The following is a 15,954-nucleotide window of genomic DNA, read 5'->3' as shown; positions in this document are numbered from 1 at the left end:
ACACAGGGATACATTTTAAAACATCTCTGCATTAGCAGGGGCTAGCCTCAAACTTCCACCGTATTGCTAGCTGAAAGTCACTGGCATCATTGATTAAACATTAATCCAGGTTACATCTCACATAAGGCACCAATGTTGAAGATTTGGAGCTGACCTCTAATGGTATCAATAGTAGCATTGGTACAATATGTGTAAGATCTCAGATATATTAACATGGATAAAGGCATATGCCAAAACTGGACCTGCTTAAAATTGGCATATTCAGATGGGGTAACATTTGTACTTGGGCTAGGATTAAAATTACAAGTGTCGCTGGTACAGAGATTGGAATTAGAGGCTATTTACCCCCAGTGAAACCAATTTCCAGCATACAGCTATGTTGCAGTGTTATGGGGTAATAAATAGTGCATTGAATCGATGCTAATATTTATTCTAGGAACAGAAAAATAAATTTGTATTGTACAGCCCCTTGATACATCTCTCAGAAATGTCTTGAAATGCTTCATGCACATTGGATTACTTTATCGTCAATCGCTGTCATTATGTAGACAAACTCAGCAGCCAGTTTGGACAGAGCATGAACTGACAAACATCAACAAAATAAATGGCCATTTAATCTTTAGCCAGTGGTCTTATTTGGTGAGGGAAGGGTGTTGGGGAAGAGGATTGCTGCCTAGGAGTATTTCACAAAGTTTTACAAAAGTTTAGTCTTTGGCACACATCTGAATCACCAAATAGGCAGATGGGCCCTTGACTTCACCTCTCTCATGAAGGGCAGCACCTGTGGCTCTACAGTGACCCATCCATGTTGCACTGGGATTTTTAACTTTGATCATGTGCTCAAGTCTTTGGAGTGGGACCTGAACTCACAAATCACTCTTAGTCATGAGCCAGTGACACCACTGGAACCAATCTATTGACAGAGCTGGCGTGGAGTTTGCACCATGGAAGATACTAGGTATTTGCATATGGTGCCGAAGCACCTTTCTCCATTCCAAACAAGTTTTCTATATTCTTTTTCATGTTCAAGTAAACTCCCCACAAATGAGAAGCCTTTGAGGCTACTTCTGCAGGAGCAGTAGAGTTGAAAACGATCAAGAATATAATTGGAACAAAACCAAACTTGATAGCACACAAAAAAAGGACATTGCTCAATGTGTACAACAATAGACAACAATTTAGTCTAAGATAGGAGTACAGAAAGTAAAAAAAAATTACTTATAAATAGAAGTGGGATGGAAGCTCAACTGACAGAATTGGATTTGTTTACACTCCCTTCCACTGAAAACCTCTTTGAGATGTCCATAAAGGAGCAATCCCATTTAATTATAAATCAAAAAGTCTCTGACAATGTACCTTCAAACACATTTGCAATAAATGAATGTACATAGTGTTCTACCTACTCACCCACAGTTCTAGTCTACCAACATATTCCTTTGCATCAGCATGTCCAAGATAAATACCATAATACAAAAATCCAAGAGGTTTAATGTCTTTTGACAATCCTTACCTGACAGTAAATAGATCTGTGATGTTCCTGTGATAATGTGCATCTATGATTTCGAGGCTGCCTTACGCATGAATAGGCTTTTGCCATCCAGCATCAAAGACAAGATGTTCTTTTTGACTATGGCAATTATCTAGTTACATCAAGAAAACTGATGCATACATTTTGCCCAAATAATCAAAGTGGTGAGAGAGAAAAACCGCTGATGCTGATTGAACTCAAGAAGTCAACCTGCAAAGCATCGGGTTCCATAAAATTTACAGGATAGAACAGGTTATTTGACTCAACTAGTCCTTACCACTGTTTACGTTCCATATAAGCCTCCTCCACCATACTTCATCAAACCTCATCAGCATATTGTTCTATTCCTTTCTCACCTTTAAATGTGTCTATACTATTCACTTCAACTGCTTCCTGTGGTAATCAGTTCTGTATTTGCACCAGTGTTGACTTGGGACAATATCACCATTCCTTCACCGTGGCTGGATCAAACCCTCGAACTCCCCTTCCGAACAGCATTCCTTTTCTAATACTTGTCCCCAATCCCTGACTCTAGTGTTTGAACTAAGTGGCTCACCTACATCTTCTTCATGGCAATTCGGGATGGGTAACAAATGCTGGTCTAGCAGACCATGCATTGGATCAAAAACATATCTGCATAAATACGTTTTTCCTGAATTTCCTGTTAGATTTGTGACTTTTTGTCTTCACTCATAGAATGTGATTATCTCTGAACTGGCCAGCATATGTTGTCAAGCAGTAATTTCCCTAGAGAAGGGGTGATAAGCAACTTTCTCGAATTGTTGCAGTCTATTTGGTGAGGCCTACTCAAAACACTGCTAGGGAGAGAATTCCAGGTTTTTGGTTCAATGCCAGTTAGGGGATGGTGATGCAGGTTCACATCACGACTGGTGCGGGCTGGATGGATCTAGCAGTTAGTGTCATTTTCATGTGTTTTTGCTGCCCTTATCCCTTCAGATAGTAGAGATTGGGATTTGGAAGGTGCTTAAAAGGAGCCTTGATGAGTTACTGAAGTGTACCTTGTAGATAATACATGCAGTTGCCAATGTGCAACTGTGGTTGGCAGACTGAATGTTTATGGTGGTGAATGGGAGTTGAGTCTGTCCTGGATAGTATCAAGCTTTATTGTATTTTGTCACAGCTGCGCTCATCCAGGCAAGTGGGGAGTATTACCTCTCACTCCCGATTTACACTCTACATAAGATGCACAAGCTTTGGAAAGTCGGGAGATGAGTTACTCATTGCAGATTTCCCAGTTAAAAAGAAAGAAATAACTGTGGTTGCTGTAAATCAGAGGCTAAAATAAAATTGTGAGAAAAACTCAGCAGGTTTGGCAGCATCTGTTGAGAGAAAGCAGAATTAATGTCTATTAATGTCAGAACTGTTCCAAAGAAGGGTCACTAAACCCCAAACGTTAACTCTGATTTCTCTCCACAGATGCTGCCAGACCTGCTGAGCTTTTCCAGCAGAATTTCCAATGTCTGGCTTGCTCTTATAGTGACACTATTTAAATAATTAGTCCAGCTATACAATATCATACAAAATTGGTGACCCCTTGTTTTGGAAAAGTTGAAAATCTTCACTTATCCTACCAATCGCTTTTATAATTTTTAAAGATCTTCATCAGTTCACCCCTCAGCCTACTCTTTTCTAGCAGGAGAGTCATATAATCCCAGATATCTAACAGTCAATACCTGGACATTTCCAGCTGCAAACAGGCCAAAGCTATCCACTTAATAGCTATCTCATCCACAATCTAACCATCAGCTCCTTCCACCTCTGGCGCACTGTTGCCACACTCTGTACCATCTACAGAATGCACTAGAGCAGCTTGTCCAGTAGCTTCAATAAAATATCCCATTCCTGCCACCACCATTGTCCAAAAGGGCAAGGGCTGCACTTGCATGGGAACCTCCAAGCTCTCCTTATGTTCGCACAAATTCCCAGCTTAGATACATATTGGTCATTGCTTCGTTGTTATGGGGTGAAAATCCTGGAACTCAGTCTCACAGCATCATGTGAACATCTTTACCACACAGGCAGCAGGGTGCACCACTATCTCAAAGGCAACTAAGGACAGGAATTAAATGCTGGCCTCACCAGTGATATCCACATCCCAACAATGAAGACAAAAGCAAATGGGGGGAAGAAACAGAAATGATGAGGAGAATAGTTCAGAAAACTGAAGAGGTAATGAAACAAAATTGTTCCTTGTCTTTATGTGTTAACAATGTGTATGGCACATGCTAAAGAAAAATCATAGGTTTGCCATCTTTGCTTATGGAACGGGTTGTTAACAAACTTGTTATTCAATTTGATGTGCTCTGACATTGTTCCCTAGTCTTACAAAATACCAATTTTCAATTCTGCTCAGGCACTGACAATCTGATACCGATTTGACTTAAGCATTCACTGGCAGGATACAAAGCAAAGCAGCATACAAGAACATCTCTGAGAAAGAAAGAACTAAAGCTGCATTCTAATTTTGGAGCACACTATCAAAAAAACAATTTCCATTTGTCTCAAAAATATTACCTACAGTGATTAGATCTATTCCTTCTGTCACTTGCAGTATTGCCAGATGTCTTGTCTGTAAGCATTTTGCTTTGACAGAACCAAGTGAATGAGACTGATTTTAATCATCACCTTATTTCTTGCCTCCTTTAGCGCAGATGTCTCTTAGTTAAAATAGACCAACACTCTGTTTCCTGATTTTTATTGGAAAGGGTGGCATTTTTAGCAGAGAAATGCAATGCCATATTTAACGAGCCACATTCAACACCTCTCCTATTTTACTGAATTTTCAGTAATCATACAAGTGTATTTGTGTAGTTGTTGCCTTCCAGCCTTGCGGGGTCTGATGCAGCCAAAGATTACAGCATCAGGAGGAGGTGGCTGGGTATAATTTCACACTTCTGCTGGTAAAGCAGCAGCTCATTGCATTAGACAAGCACCATCCCGATCGTTTGTTCAGTTTATAGACCTCAAATACACTTTCGAAAAAAACACTGAAGGAAAGCTGCCAAGAGTCTTTTTGCTTATGCATGATCTACATTTTCCTTTCAAATCTAATCCATAGCTGTGACTGTGACAGGATTTATCTGGTATATAGTGGTGCTGTCAGCTAGGACTCCTCCACAATGTAGACCTGGTCAAACAAGTCATTTCTAAAACAGAGGGTTTCTGGTGACCCACTCCCCGCCAGAATAGTCTTCGATCAGTCTACAGCAGATGGGAAAACCAACCAAATAATTTCTCGAACACAAGAGTGAGACAACCAACCAAAGGACAATTCATCCATTGCCCAGCTATTGAATCCACCCTCAGCAAATTGGAGTCACCTCAGGATTGGTCCTATTTGTTTAATAATATGGAAATCTTTAAAGGTAAATAGCACCTGAATAAATCATTCAAGAAATTTCAGAATAATGTGCAATATAATTAGCATTTCCTTCTACACTGGAACATAGCTGGAACCATTTTGCCAATTTAGTGAACTGAACAGGGAAAAACAATGAAGTTGGCACAATGACTGAGTTACAGCTGGCATGGGGTTCTCTGCTTTCTTCCCAAGTCTTGAAGTGGATTATGCTTCATTATGCTTCCCTGTCTCTCCCTCTCTACCTTTTCGCTGAAATAGATTTCGTTCCATCTGCTTAGATACTATTCAGTTAAAGGAAAGAGCGATAAGGGGTGCACATATGGAGTTACTAAAATGCCACTGTGATAGAAAATCAAACTGTGGACGATCAGCTCCCAAGTCACAAAGAGGGACAGATTGAACATCGAACACAAGTACAAAGTCATGTCTACAAAGCAAAGAAGGGATGGCTTTAAAACTTTTAACATCTTCAATGAGATGTACTCACCTTACCACTGATGTCATTGACAGCTACGTGAACAAAGATGGAAGCTTCCTCCATTCCTTCCAGATACACATGCCGATAACCTGAAACCAGAGAAGGAAATAGGGTTAACTTTCTTACCCCCTTTGTCTTCTTAGTATGGTGTACAAGGAATGTGAGCAGTGTTTCTGTCTACCCCACCACAGGTTCAAGACTCAACATTGCAAGATCTGGGATTAAAGCTTGCAGTTTAAGTCTACAGCTACCTGCAGATGAACACTGGGAAGAGTGAAGACATTGCTTTCGAGTCTCCTGACACAAATTCTATTCCAGAGCAACTGACTCCACCACCTCTCCTGGTCACTTTTTCAAACCATTTGCAACTTATTCAAAGCTGAAGTGAATTCAAACCCATGTTCTCCATCACAAAGACAGCCTACTTCCAGTTCCATTATATTGGCCATCTTCAAACCTGCCTCAGCCACTTGTTTCTAAAAAGCTTGTCCATGTCTTTGTTTCATGCAAATTCAATAATTCCAATGATCTCTTGGATGACCTTCCATCCTTCACTAGATCCCACGTATGACTCCAAACCCAATTACCTCTGTCATGTCTGACATATATTAGTTGCCAATGAATCACCACCTCCAATTTAAAATTTATTGCTCTGTGTTTAAATCCTTCCATGGACTTGACCCTCCCCATCTCTGTAAACACTTCCAACTCTATAATTCCTCCCCCAAATAAATTCTCCATTCCTTTGACTCAGTGGTCCCCCTGTGATGTTATGTCCAACCTCACCTTCCAGCTCTGTTAATGTCAATGCTTAAAGCCCTTCGGACATTAGCCATTTGGTCTGGAATTCCCTTTCTAAATCCCTTTGTACGTCCTTTAAGATCCTCCATAAGATCTCAGTCCTTGACCAAGCCTTTGGTTATCCCTCCAGCTATTTCCTTCCTTGGCTCAATTCCCCTCTTTTCATTATGCTTCTATTGAGTTGTTTTTCCTATTTTAAAAGGACTCTGCAAGGTGAGGCAACAAAGAGCATTAATGTTATTCCAGTTGCTTTGCAAACTTCCAGTAGAAATTGGTGATATTCCTTATCCTCAAGGCCTGTCACTCACTCAGGGCAGGCAGGCCCTTCTATGTAAAACAGAAACACCAATAAAACTAACTCATTTGGCAATCCTTTGACAACAAACAGCACTTCCCTGTCAAGAATCAATAACTGGGCACTGTTAACTGAAGCTGCACAGCAATCTCACTTACCAGGCATCATGCTGGTGAATGCTAAAGTTCTTTGACCGATAAAATCCCGGCCAATTGGATCATGGTCCCAGACAAGGAAGCGGACGAGAGCGAGTTCGGGCATATTCAGAGTGAACACCAGTGTTTCCTCCCACATTGGATTAAACCCTGCAATGTAATAACAATTTCACCCAATCAGAGACACAAAAGTGAGTTGCCAGTCAACCCATCAGTAAAGGACAGGATTCTCCACATCTGCACGGTTTGAAATCTTAAGGATCAAGAGTAGCTCAGTGGTTCGAGTGAGTAGGTCTGATGTGTCCACACCCAGAAATTAGAGCACATGTTGAAGGTTTACCACCCCAGTGTATCACTGAGGAACTACTGCGTTGTTAGGGGTGCTGTGTTTTTGGAGAAAATATTAAATAATGGTTCCAGTAGGTAGATGTTAAAGGTCCCATGGCACTCTTTAAAGGGAGCAGATGTGGTTTCTGTGGGCCAATATTTCTTTCTCAAAAACAACATCATTAAATACAGATTATCTGGTCACCATTGCATTACTCTTTATGGGAGCTTGCCAGAGTTCTTACATTGCAACAAAGATTACATTTTGAAAAAGTTATTAGATGCTTTGGGGGATGGGGCACTATTTAGCTGCAATTCTTTCTTTCTGATTAGATTCAAGAAGGTATCAAAAAGTTATTAACCTGATTGCAACAACTTCCCATATAATCATACACAGGGTCCTTCTCAGCTGCTCTCCAACTGAAATGTTGGAAATAAGTACCCATTTCTGACTCACCCTCTCTATAGAAGTAAGTGCTAGTTATATTGTGCACTATTTTGAAATTCCTTTAATGATTTATTCAGATGCCATTTACCTTAATAAAGATCATTTAAGGCAGGTATCTATATTATTAAACAGACTGGATCAATCCTGAGGAAGCTTCAGTTTGTGATGGGTAGATTCAGCCACAGGCAGAGCAGGGTGATTGAATTGGCTGCTTGAGTCCTTATCTCTGCCGTCAACAGGCTGAAAGCCCGCCAGCAGAACGTCCGTTGGAGAAGCCAGCAGGAGTTGCAAGGTGTCAGCCTCATTGTGTCCCAGCTGGATTTCCCATTGCTGACCAATAAGCTAGTGCTTGATGCCCCCTAGTGGTAGTGATTCTGAGCAACATTAACACCACACTAACTCTCCAAGCCTGGCCTCGACCTCAGCTCTTCTAAAACTGATGAATGTGCTTAAAAAAAATACTAAGCGGCATTCACAGTGAGAATTAACAGACAAATTTGAAAGAAAATTTTCACATGAGCACCAAGATTGGCAATATTTACTGAAAGCCAAATATGGCTATAGAAGTGTGGAAGTCCTACCATTGTCATTGGGCAAACACAAATTGAGTGCGAAACTCCCCCCTCTCTGTGTCGCCTGGGATCTTCCTGCTTCTAATGACTTAGTTACAAATTAGCACTACCAAAGTCAGACAAGCTTCAGAAAAATCAGAATTCACAAATGCAGTGTTAGTGGCATTACGACGCTCAGCCCGCAGCTTGCAACAATCTCGACACCCCTATTGACTGTTTGCACCAATGCTGTCCTTCTCCTCTCTTCCACTGTGGAGTCTCCAGGGGGTGGCAGATCTCTGTAAAGGCCACAAGTGGTTCTCTTACCGTTGTCGTCTACGACCCTGGTCTGCTCCTTGAAGCAGTCAACAGCCAGGCCAATTATTTCAACCTCCACAAAAGGGTCAATGATCTACAAAAACGACAGAAATATGAAAGTGTGGATTAAACTTAGAGCTGGCAGTTTAGCATGTCCATAAGTCATCCCTTGCATTATTCACCCCTGCCCATTACACACCACGATGCATGATACACTTCCGCATATTGTATACACTGTGTCCACTGCAGACTCCATCCGTTGTACTCCCTTAGTCTGTTATACAACCACTGTCCAATATACACCATCCACTCACATCCACTCAGCCCCTGTCCATTATAATAAGCCTATCCATTCTATGCTCCCTCCAATTATACACCTTGTGTGCATTATCCACTTCATCATAATACTTCCCCTGTCCATAATACACCCTCAGACCACTTTGGCCCTAACCAATAACATTAAGCCTATTCTAGAGTTGGCAAGAAATATGGGAATGGTGTTGGAAAATGGTACTGAATTAGAAAAATATGACATGTATAGCTGAATGGTGGAACATGCTTGAGGGGCGAAACTGTGTATTCCTGCTCCTATTTCTTATGTTTATTCCTATGTAAGTTAAACTTTACACCTTAGAAACATGGTGGGTATATCCAGCTCCCTTTTAGATGGATACTTTTGTTTTATTTTAACAGCTAGAAACATAACTAACACTCTTGGCAAGTGTTGCTGCCCCCTCAGTGCCAACCTCTCTATATTGGCACCACTGTGCATCTCACAAAATTGGTGCCACCCATATGTGACTTTGTTTACAAGGAGGGTGCTTCCTATTTATGTCCCTCCACTTTCTTCCTCCCTGCAACTCCTGACAGTTCTCACATACTCCTGAGGGATGAGGAGTTCTCCAGTGACTCATCCTAGTGACCCTTCTTTATTTTAATTCCTTCTTGTGCTGTTGGTCTCACTGAAGAACAATATTTATTGTCAATCCCTGAATGGCCTTAAGTAAGTAGATATTGGGCCATTTCAGAGGGCAGTTAAGAAACAACTATGTTAATATGGAACTGGAGTCACAACAGGACGAAACCAATGTAGGGCAGTAGGTGTCCTTCCCTAAATTGACAGTAGGTTGTTTTTTATGACAATCCAATAGCTTCATGGTTACTTTTACACATACTTGATGTATTTTGTATACTGTTCACAATACCCTAGGCATGGCCTAATTATGCCTTGCATAGTTTTAGTAAGACCCCCTTATTTTTATACTCCATTCCCTTTGACGTAAAAGACAACATGTCATTTACCTTCCTGATTTCCCCCTGAACTTGTACGCTAGCTTTTTATATTTTAAGCATGGGAACTCCCAATTCCCTCTGTGTTGCAGTTTTCTGCAGTCCTTCTCTATTTAAGAAAAAATCCAGCCCTTCCATTCTTCATGCCAAAGTGGAGAACCTCCTGTTTATTAGGTTATTATTAGATTCCCTACAGTGTGAAAACAGGCCCTTTGCCCAAAGGGTCCACACTACCCCTTGGAGCATCCCACCCAAACCCATCCCCACTATAACCCAAACACCCCTGAACACCATCGCTGATCCACCTAGCCTGCACATCTTTGGACTGTGGGAGGAAACCAGAGGAAACCCACGCAACACGGAGAGAACGTGCAAACTCTGCACTGACAGTTACCCTGAGGCTGGAATTGAACCCGGGTCCCTGGTACTGTGAGGCTGTGGTGCTAACCACTGAGCCACCGTGCTGCCCCAAGTTTTTACCAACTCACTCAACCTTTCCATACCCCTCTGAAGATTGTTTACTTCATCCCCACGACTTGCGTTCCCACGTATTTTTGTCATTTGCAAACTTGGTGAGAGTACGTTCACTTCCATCATCGAAGTCATTAATATATATCATAAAGAACTATGGCCCCAGCACAGATGCTTGTGGCACTCCACAAGTTATAGGTCACCATCCTAAAAAATGCCCACCTTGTCCTAACTGTCTATCTTATATCAATTAGTCAATCCTCTATCCATGTTAATAGACTACCTCCAACAACTAGGGCTCTTACTAACTAGCCTAATGAGTGGTAAATTGTCAAGTGCCTCCTGATAATCTAAATAGCTTACATGCACTGCTTCCCCTTTATCTATGCCACTTGTTACCTCTTCAAAGGATTCTGAGACATTTGTCAGGCATGATATCTCATCGATGAAGTGATGAAGACTCTGCTTGGTTAATTACACATGTCTCAATGCTTTGCTATTCCATCCTTTGTAATAGATTCTACCATTTTCCCAATGACAGGCATTAAGTTAACTGGTCTACAGTACAGTTACCTTATTTTACCTCCTCCCTATTTTGAATGAGTATATTGCATTGGCAGTTTCTAATCCTTTGGTACTTCTGCTGAATCTAAGGATTTATGGAAGATTACCAACAATGCATCCACTATCTCTGCAGCAACTTTCTTTAATATCCCAGGATGTGACCCAATGGGTCGAGGGGACTTCTTGGCTTTTAGACCAGTTAGTTTCCTTACAATTTTTCCTCTAATAAAATATTCATGCTCTCCTTCTCTTTCTCCTCGATTGTATAGTATTTTTGGAATGTGATTAAAGTCTTCCCCTGTGATGACTGGTACAAAGTATTTATTCAGCGCCTCTGCCATTATCTGCTGATGAAATCAAGAACAAGTTTTACCTCTCCCCTGTCACCCAGCATGGAGTCTTTGGGTTTTGGAAGCTGTTGGCCGCTGATGATCCTCAATACGAGCTGTTTCTTTGCCTGTCCAGAGAGCAAGTCTTCTGCTGTTGGGTTAAAGTTACCTGCAGTAAGGCAATATTTCAATAAGGACGGACTGTAAAATGTGACAAGTCCACATAACAATTCTTTGCACCCTGCCCACAGCCCCATAGAACAATTCGCTTTATGTAGCATCACTAACAAGGTAAACCAATCCAAAATGTTTTACAGAAATGTTATCAGACAAAATTTAACACCCTGCGACATGACCGAGATCAACAAAAACAGGTTCGAAGGAGTAGATTTCAAAGAGCTCCTAAAAAATGACAAAATGGGAAGTAGATAACAAGGTGTGGAGCTGGATGAACACAGCAGGCCCAGCAGCATCTCAGGAGCACAAAAGCTGACGTTTCGGGCCTAGACCCTTCATCAGAGAGGGGGATGGGGAGAGGGAACTGGAATAAATAGGGAGAGAGGGGGAGGCGGACCGAAGATGGAGAGAAAAGAAGATAGGTGGAGAGGAGTGTATAGGTGGGGAGGTAGGGAGGGGATAGGTTAGCCCAGGGAAGACGGACAGGTCAAGGAGGCGGGATGAGGTTAGTAGGTAGGAGATGGAGGTGCGGCTTGGGGTGGGAGGAAGGGATGGGTGAGAGGAAGAACAGGTTAGGGAGGCGGAGACAGGCTGGGCTGGTTTTGGGATGCAGTGGGGGGAGGGGACGAGCTGGGCTGGTTTTGGGATGCAGTGGGGGAAGGGGAGATTTTGAAGCTTGTGAAGTCAACATTGATACCATTGGGCTGCAGGGTTCCCAAGCGGAATATGAGGGGCTGTTCCTGCAACCTTCGGGTGGCATCGTTGTAGCAATGCAGGAGGTCCATGATGGACATGTCGTCTGAGGAATGGGAGGGGGAGTTAAAATGGTTCGCGACTGGGAGGTGCAGTTGTTTATTGCGAACCGAACAGCGGTGTTCTGCAAAGTGGTCCCCAAGCCTCCGCTTGGTTTCCCCAATGTAGAGGTAGCCACACCAGGTACAATGGATACAGTATACCACATTGGCAGATGTGCAGGTGAACATCTGCTTGATATGGAAAGTCATCTTAGGGCCTGGGATGGGGGTGAGGGAGGAGGTGTGGGGGCAAGTGTGGGAAGTAGACAGGTTTGGGGAGAAAGTTACAACAATTAGGGCTTTGATAACCAAAGGCATGGCTGCTAATGGGAGAGCAATTAAAATCAGGAATGGTCAGAATTGAAGGAGTACAGAGATCTCAGATGATTGTTAAGACCGAAAAAGGTTCAGATTTTGACGAGATTAGGCCATGGAGGGATTTCAAAACTAGGGTGACAACCTTTAAATCGAGGCATTGTGTAAATTCGTGAGCATCAAGACGATGGATAGACAAGAACATGTCACCCAACAAAGTTGAGCATGACTCAACAAAAGGAAAACTAGTTTCTAAGAATAAGAATAAAACAGGAGATAAATTAGGCGAGGAATGGGGTGAGGGGATTGGCAAGGTTTCAGAGTGAGGCAGGTTACATTGGACACAAACTGAAAATGAGGGAGCTACATGTCAGAGAAAAATGCACATTTTGACCTTTAAAATGCGTGCTTAAACCCAAAGCAGACTGGTGACATAACAGTCAATTTTATTCACTTCATTTTTTTCTGTCTGGGGGCAATTGCTGTTTGACAGCACAAAGCTGTCCATAATTTGGCACTGAATTGTCAATCTGAGAGGGACAGACCATATGGACAGCTGGTGCAGGGAATTAAAACAGCAGATTGATGCAGGAGGGAGCACTGTTCTGAGTTTGGGCATCTGACCTCCTCCGTATCAGAACCCAGAGTACTAAGCGGGGCCAGTTGGCAAAGGCTTGACAAATGTTCTACATAGCAGCATTGACATCCAACACAGTGAGCATAAACATAGGTCTGGAAATTTCCTGTGAATATTTATACCTTGGTGACGGCCAATAATTTAAATGAATGCAATTGCCGGAGGTGATGGGTTTAGATTATCTAAAGAGAATTCTGCATTATGGCTATGATCAATGCCATTAGATTTAAGGAATCATTCATCGGCATCAAGCTTTGTTCTGGCTTTGCTAGACAATAGTGACAAGGCTACTTAAAGTGTAGAGAAGATGTGTCAGGGAAGCCAAAGCTGGGAATCATAAATACAAGATAATCAATAATAAACAATAAATAAGGAAGTTAGCAGAAATATCTTTATCAATAGAGTGGTTAGAATGTGGAACCTGCCACCACAATAAATTGTTAATGTGAATAGTCAAGGTGCATATAAGGAGGAAAGTAATAAATACAGGGCATGAGGCAGACAGGAATCGAAGATTCTGCCAACAAGATGCAATGAGTAAAGGGTGACAGCACAAACTAGCACGAGCATGTTGGGCTGGATGATCTGCAAAATCTGAAAACAAAATAATTTTGTATTTGCAGGAGAGTTGTTGAGCTGGATTGTGGTCTTTGGCAGATTATCTGCTGTGCACTGAATATCTCGGATTGCAAGTTACAGATGGCGTCTAACTGTAAAGCAATTTTGTGCTAAAAATTTGCTCGAGCTTGTAACTGGATTGCAATCAGTCAGGTTTGATCCTTAGCAGTCAGCAGGGCTTCAAGGTTGGCATACTTTCTGTTGGGACTGGATTTGAACTGAGGTGCCACATATGTCCGGATGTCTGTCACACTGTTGCACCCAATGACTTAATCAAAGAGACATACAAACCCTTCAATGTGTGGTCCAATCAAATCCAGAATGAAAAGGTAAGAATATCTTTGTTTCTGCTGAAGTCTAGTCCACCTGCCAGATTAACCAGCTCTCACCTGGATTCAAATCCATGTCTCAGAAACCTTGGAATTTGGTGCCATTCTGCTAGATCTGGCTTCCTAATCTTAACTGTAACTCTTGCCCTTTTGCCAAAAGGAAGTAACTTGTGTAGCATTGCTCTTCCGTACCTTGAGTCATACACTTGGGTTTAAGGACGTATCCACAGTTTCCATTGGAATTAAACTTGGCCCTGTTTAGTTGTAAAACTCTTCCTTCAGTCTGGTAGTTAAGTGCAACTGTAGGAAGATAAAGAGAGATAAAGAGTGTGAGAGCTGCAGCGTTGCACACAATGCTTTGCAACAGCTAACAAAGTAATCACGGTATTGATGGCAACAGAAATGGGTTTGCGTTTGTAGGGAGGCAGAAAAAACTTAATGGCATTACCAATTCTCATAGGAGACAGCTTAGATTTCCAACTGGATGATGCAAGAAGAGGGAACATTACAATCTATTAAAAGATGTAATAATATATTGCAGCACTCCATCATTCTGACACATTAATGACATACTTCAGATAAATGTTTGTGAAGAATAAGGCAATGACAGTTTTATACTGACCAGGGCTGAATTGCAATGGGAGGATCATTCTGTAAAAACTAGGGCTCATTAACACCCCACTCACAGCCTGTGGTATAGTGTCATGAAGCCACAGTGAAAGAAACATTCATGTGAGGGAGTGAAGTGGTTCTCTGTCGGTAACAGATGAGAGCTGTTTTATTAACAATAATATATTTGCTTCAATCACATTCATAATGAGATGATTTCCAAAACAAATTATGTTTGGAAGAAATACATGAGCCTATAAGTTTAAATGGTCATTGCCCATTTTATTGAAGTAACCACTTAACTAGCTCCCTTCCCCCCATAAGGCAGGAATATTTCCTATGTCCATTAAGTGGGAATGCATACCTTTCCAGCCCATTGAATTCTTTCAGACAGGTTGCAACCTACAACCCTGTGTGACAGGTATGCTATAAGCAGTGACCTGACAGTTCCTTTTCTTTCACCCGCAGCTTTGTAATCAGCTGCTGAGACATGAGGCAGAACAACTGCAGGGGTGTTATTATCCCGCACGGATGGACTTCTGCTCCAGCGGGGGACCAGAGCTTCCTTTAGAAGGCCAGCCTTGAATCTGCTCTGATGTTTATTTCAAACATGGTTGGCCTGTATCTTAACTCTATCTCGAGTGAATGTCTGCTTCTGTTCAGAGACCGAACCCAAGATTCACAGAACATTAGAATTTCCCTCCCTGCCATGTTGTGATGATCAAGTCTAATTCCTCTCCCTGGATTGCATTTCACAATAGATCATAGAATCCCTACAATGTAGAAACAGGCCCTTCGGCCCAACAAGTCCACACTGACCCTCAGAACATCCCACCCAGACCCATACCCTACAACCCACCTAATCTACATATCCCTGAACACTATGGGCAAGTTAGTATGGCCGATCCACCTAGCCTGCACATCTTTGGACTGTGGGAGGAAACCCACGCAGACATGAGGTGAATGTGTAAACTCCACACAGACAGTCACCCGAGGTTGGAATCAAACCCGGGTCCCTGGCGCTGTGAGGCTGCAGGGCTAACCACTGAGCCACTGTGCCACCCTGGTGTGCCACCACAATGCATGGCTGGAGCTGACTACTGGGACAAGGTACAATTATCAGGGAGATGGGTGAGGGGTTTGTCTTATTTCCATACCTAACTGGCAGCCAGCATTCCAGAAGGGTTGAGGATTGAAGTTACTGGAATCCACTCTGTAGGAGGATGGGTAGATGCGAGAGAGCTGCTGTTGGTTCATGCGGACAAACTGCTGTGGCTTTTGCTGAAGGAGCTGGTGGGTTTTCGTTTCACTGTAGGAAGAGACCTGCCAGCTGCATGACACTACGAAACAATGCAGACAGAAGCAAGACTGTCAATAGCGGAGGTAGTGGTAAGGTCACTGTATTAAGAACCCAGAGGCTCAAACTAATATCCCAGGCCCAAGGATTCAAATCCCACCACAATACTTGCTGGATTTTTAATTCAATTTATCAACAAATCTGGAACTGAAAGCTAGTCTCAGTAATAATGACACTGAAA

At 42.3% G+C, this 15,954-nt stretch overlaps 1 protein-coding gene and 1 long non-coding RNA gene across 2 annotated transcripts in view; one reads left to right on the top strand and one right to left on the bottom strand.

The window, feature by feature from the left end:
* plch2a (phospholipase C, eta 2a) overlaps positions 1 to 15,954 on the bottom strand; it is a 144,829-nt gene that overhangs the window by 29,954 nt on the left and 98,921 nt on the right. The window contains exons 16-21 of the mRNA XM_059655609.1: positions 15,574 to 15,756; positions 14,000 to 14,107; positions 10,982 to 11,106; positions 8,293 to 8,377; positions 6,643 to 6,789; positions 5,398 to 5,477 (exon numbers count right to left, since the gene is read on the bottom strand). Of these exons, the coding sequence (XP_059511592.1) occupies positions 5,398 to 5,477; positions 6,643 to 6,789; positions 8,293 to 8,377; positions 10,982 to 11,106; positions 14,000 to 14,107; positions 15,574 to 15,756 (728 nt within the window). The remainder of the gene's footprint in view (positions 1 to 5,397; positions 5,478 to 6,642; positions 6,790 to 8,292; positions 8,378 to 10,981; positions 11,107 to 13,999; positions 14,108 to 15,573; positions 15,757 to 15,954) is intronic.
* Positions 1 to 15,954, top strand: part of LOC132211094 (uncharacterized) — a 130,071-nt gene that overhangs the window by 45,993 nt on the left and 68,124 nt on the right. The window lies entirely within an intron of this gene.

Source organism: Stegostoma tigrinum, chromosome 28 (assembly GCF_030684315.1).
Source record: "Stegostoma tigrinum isolate sSteTig4 chromosome 28, sSteTig4.hap1, whole genome shotgun sequence".
Lineage (NCBI taxonomy): Eukaryota > Metazoa > Chordata > Chondrichthyes > Orectolobiformes > Stegostomatidae > Stegostoma > Stegostoma tigrinum.
The sequence above is the reverse complement of the archived record's forward strand: the minus strand, read 5'-3'. Positions and strand labels throughout refer to the sequence as shown.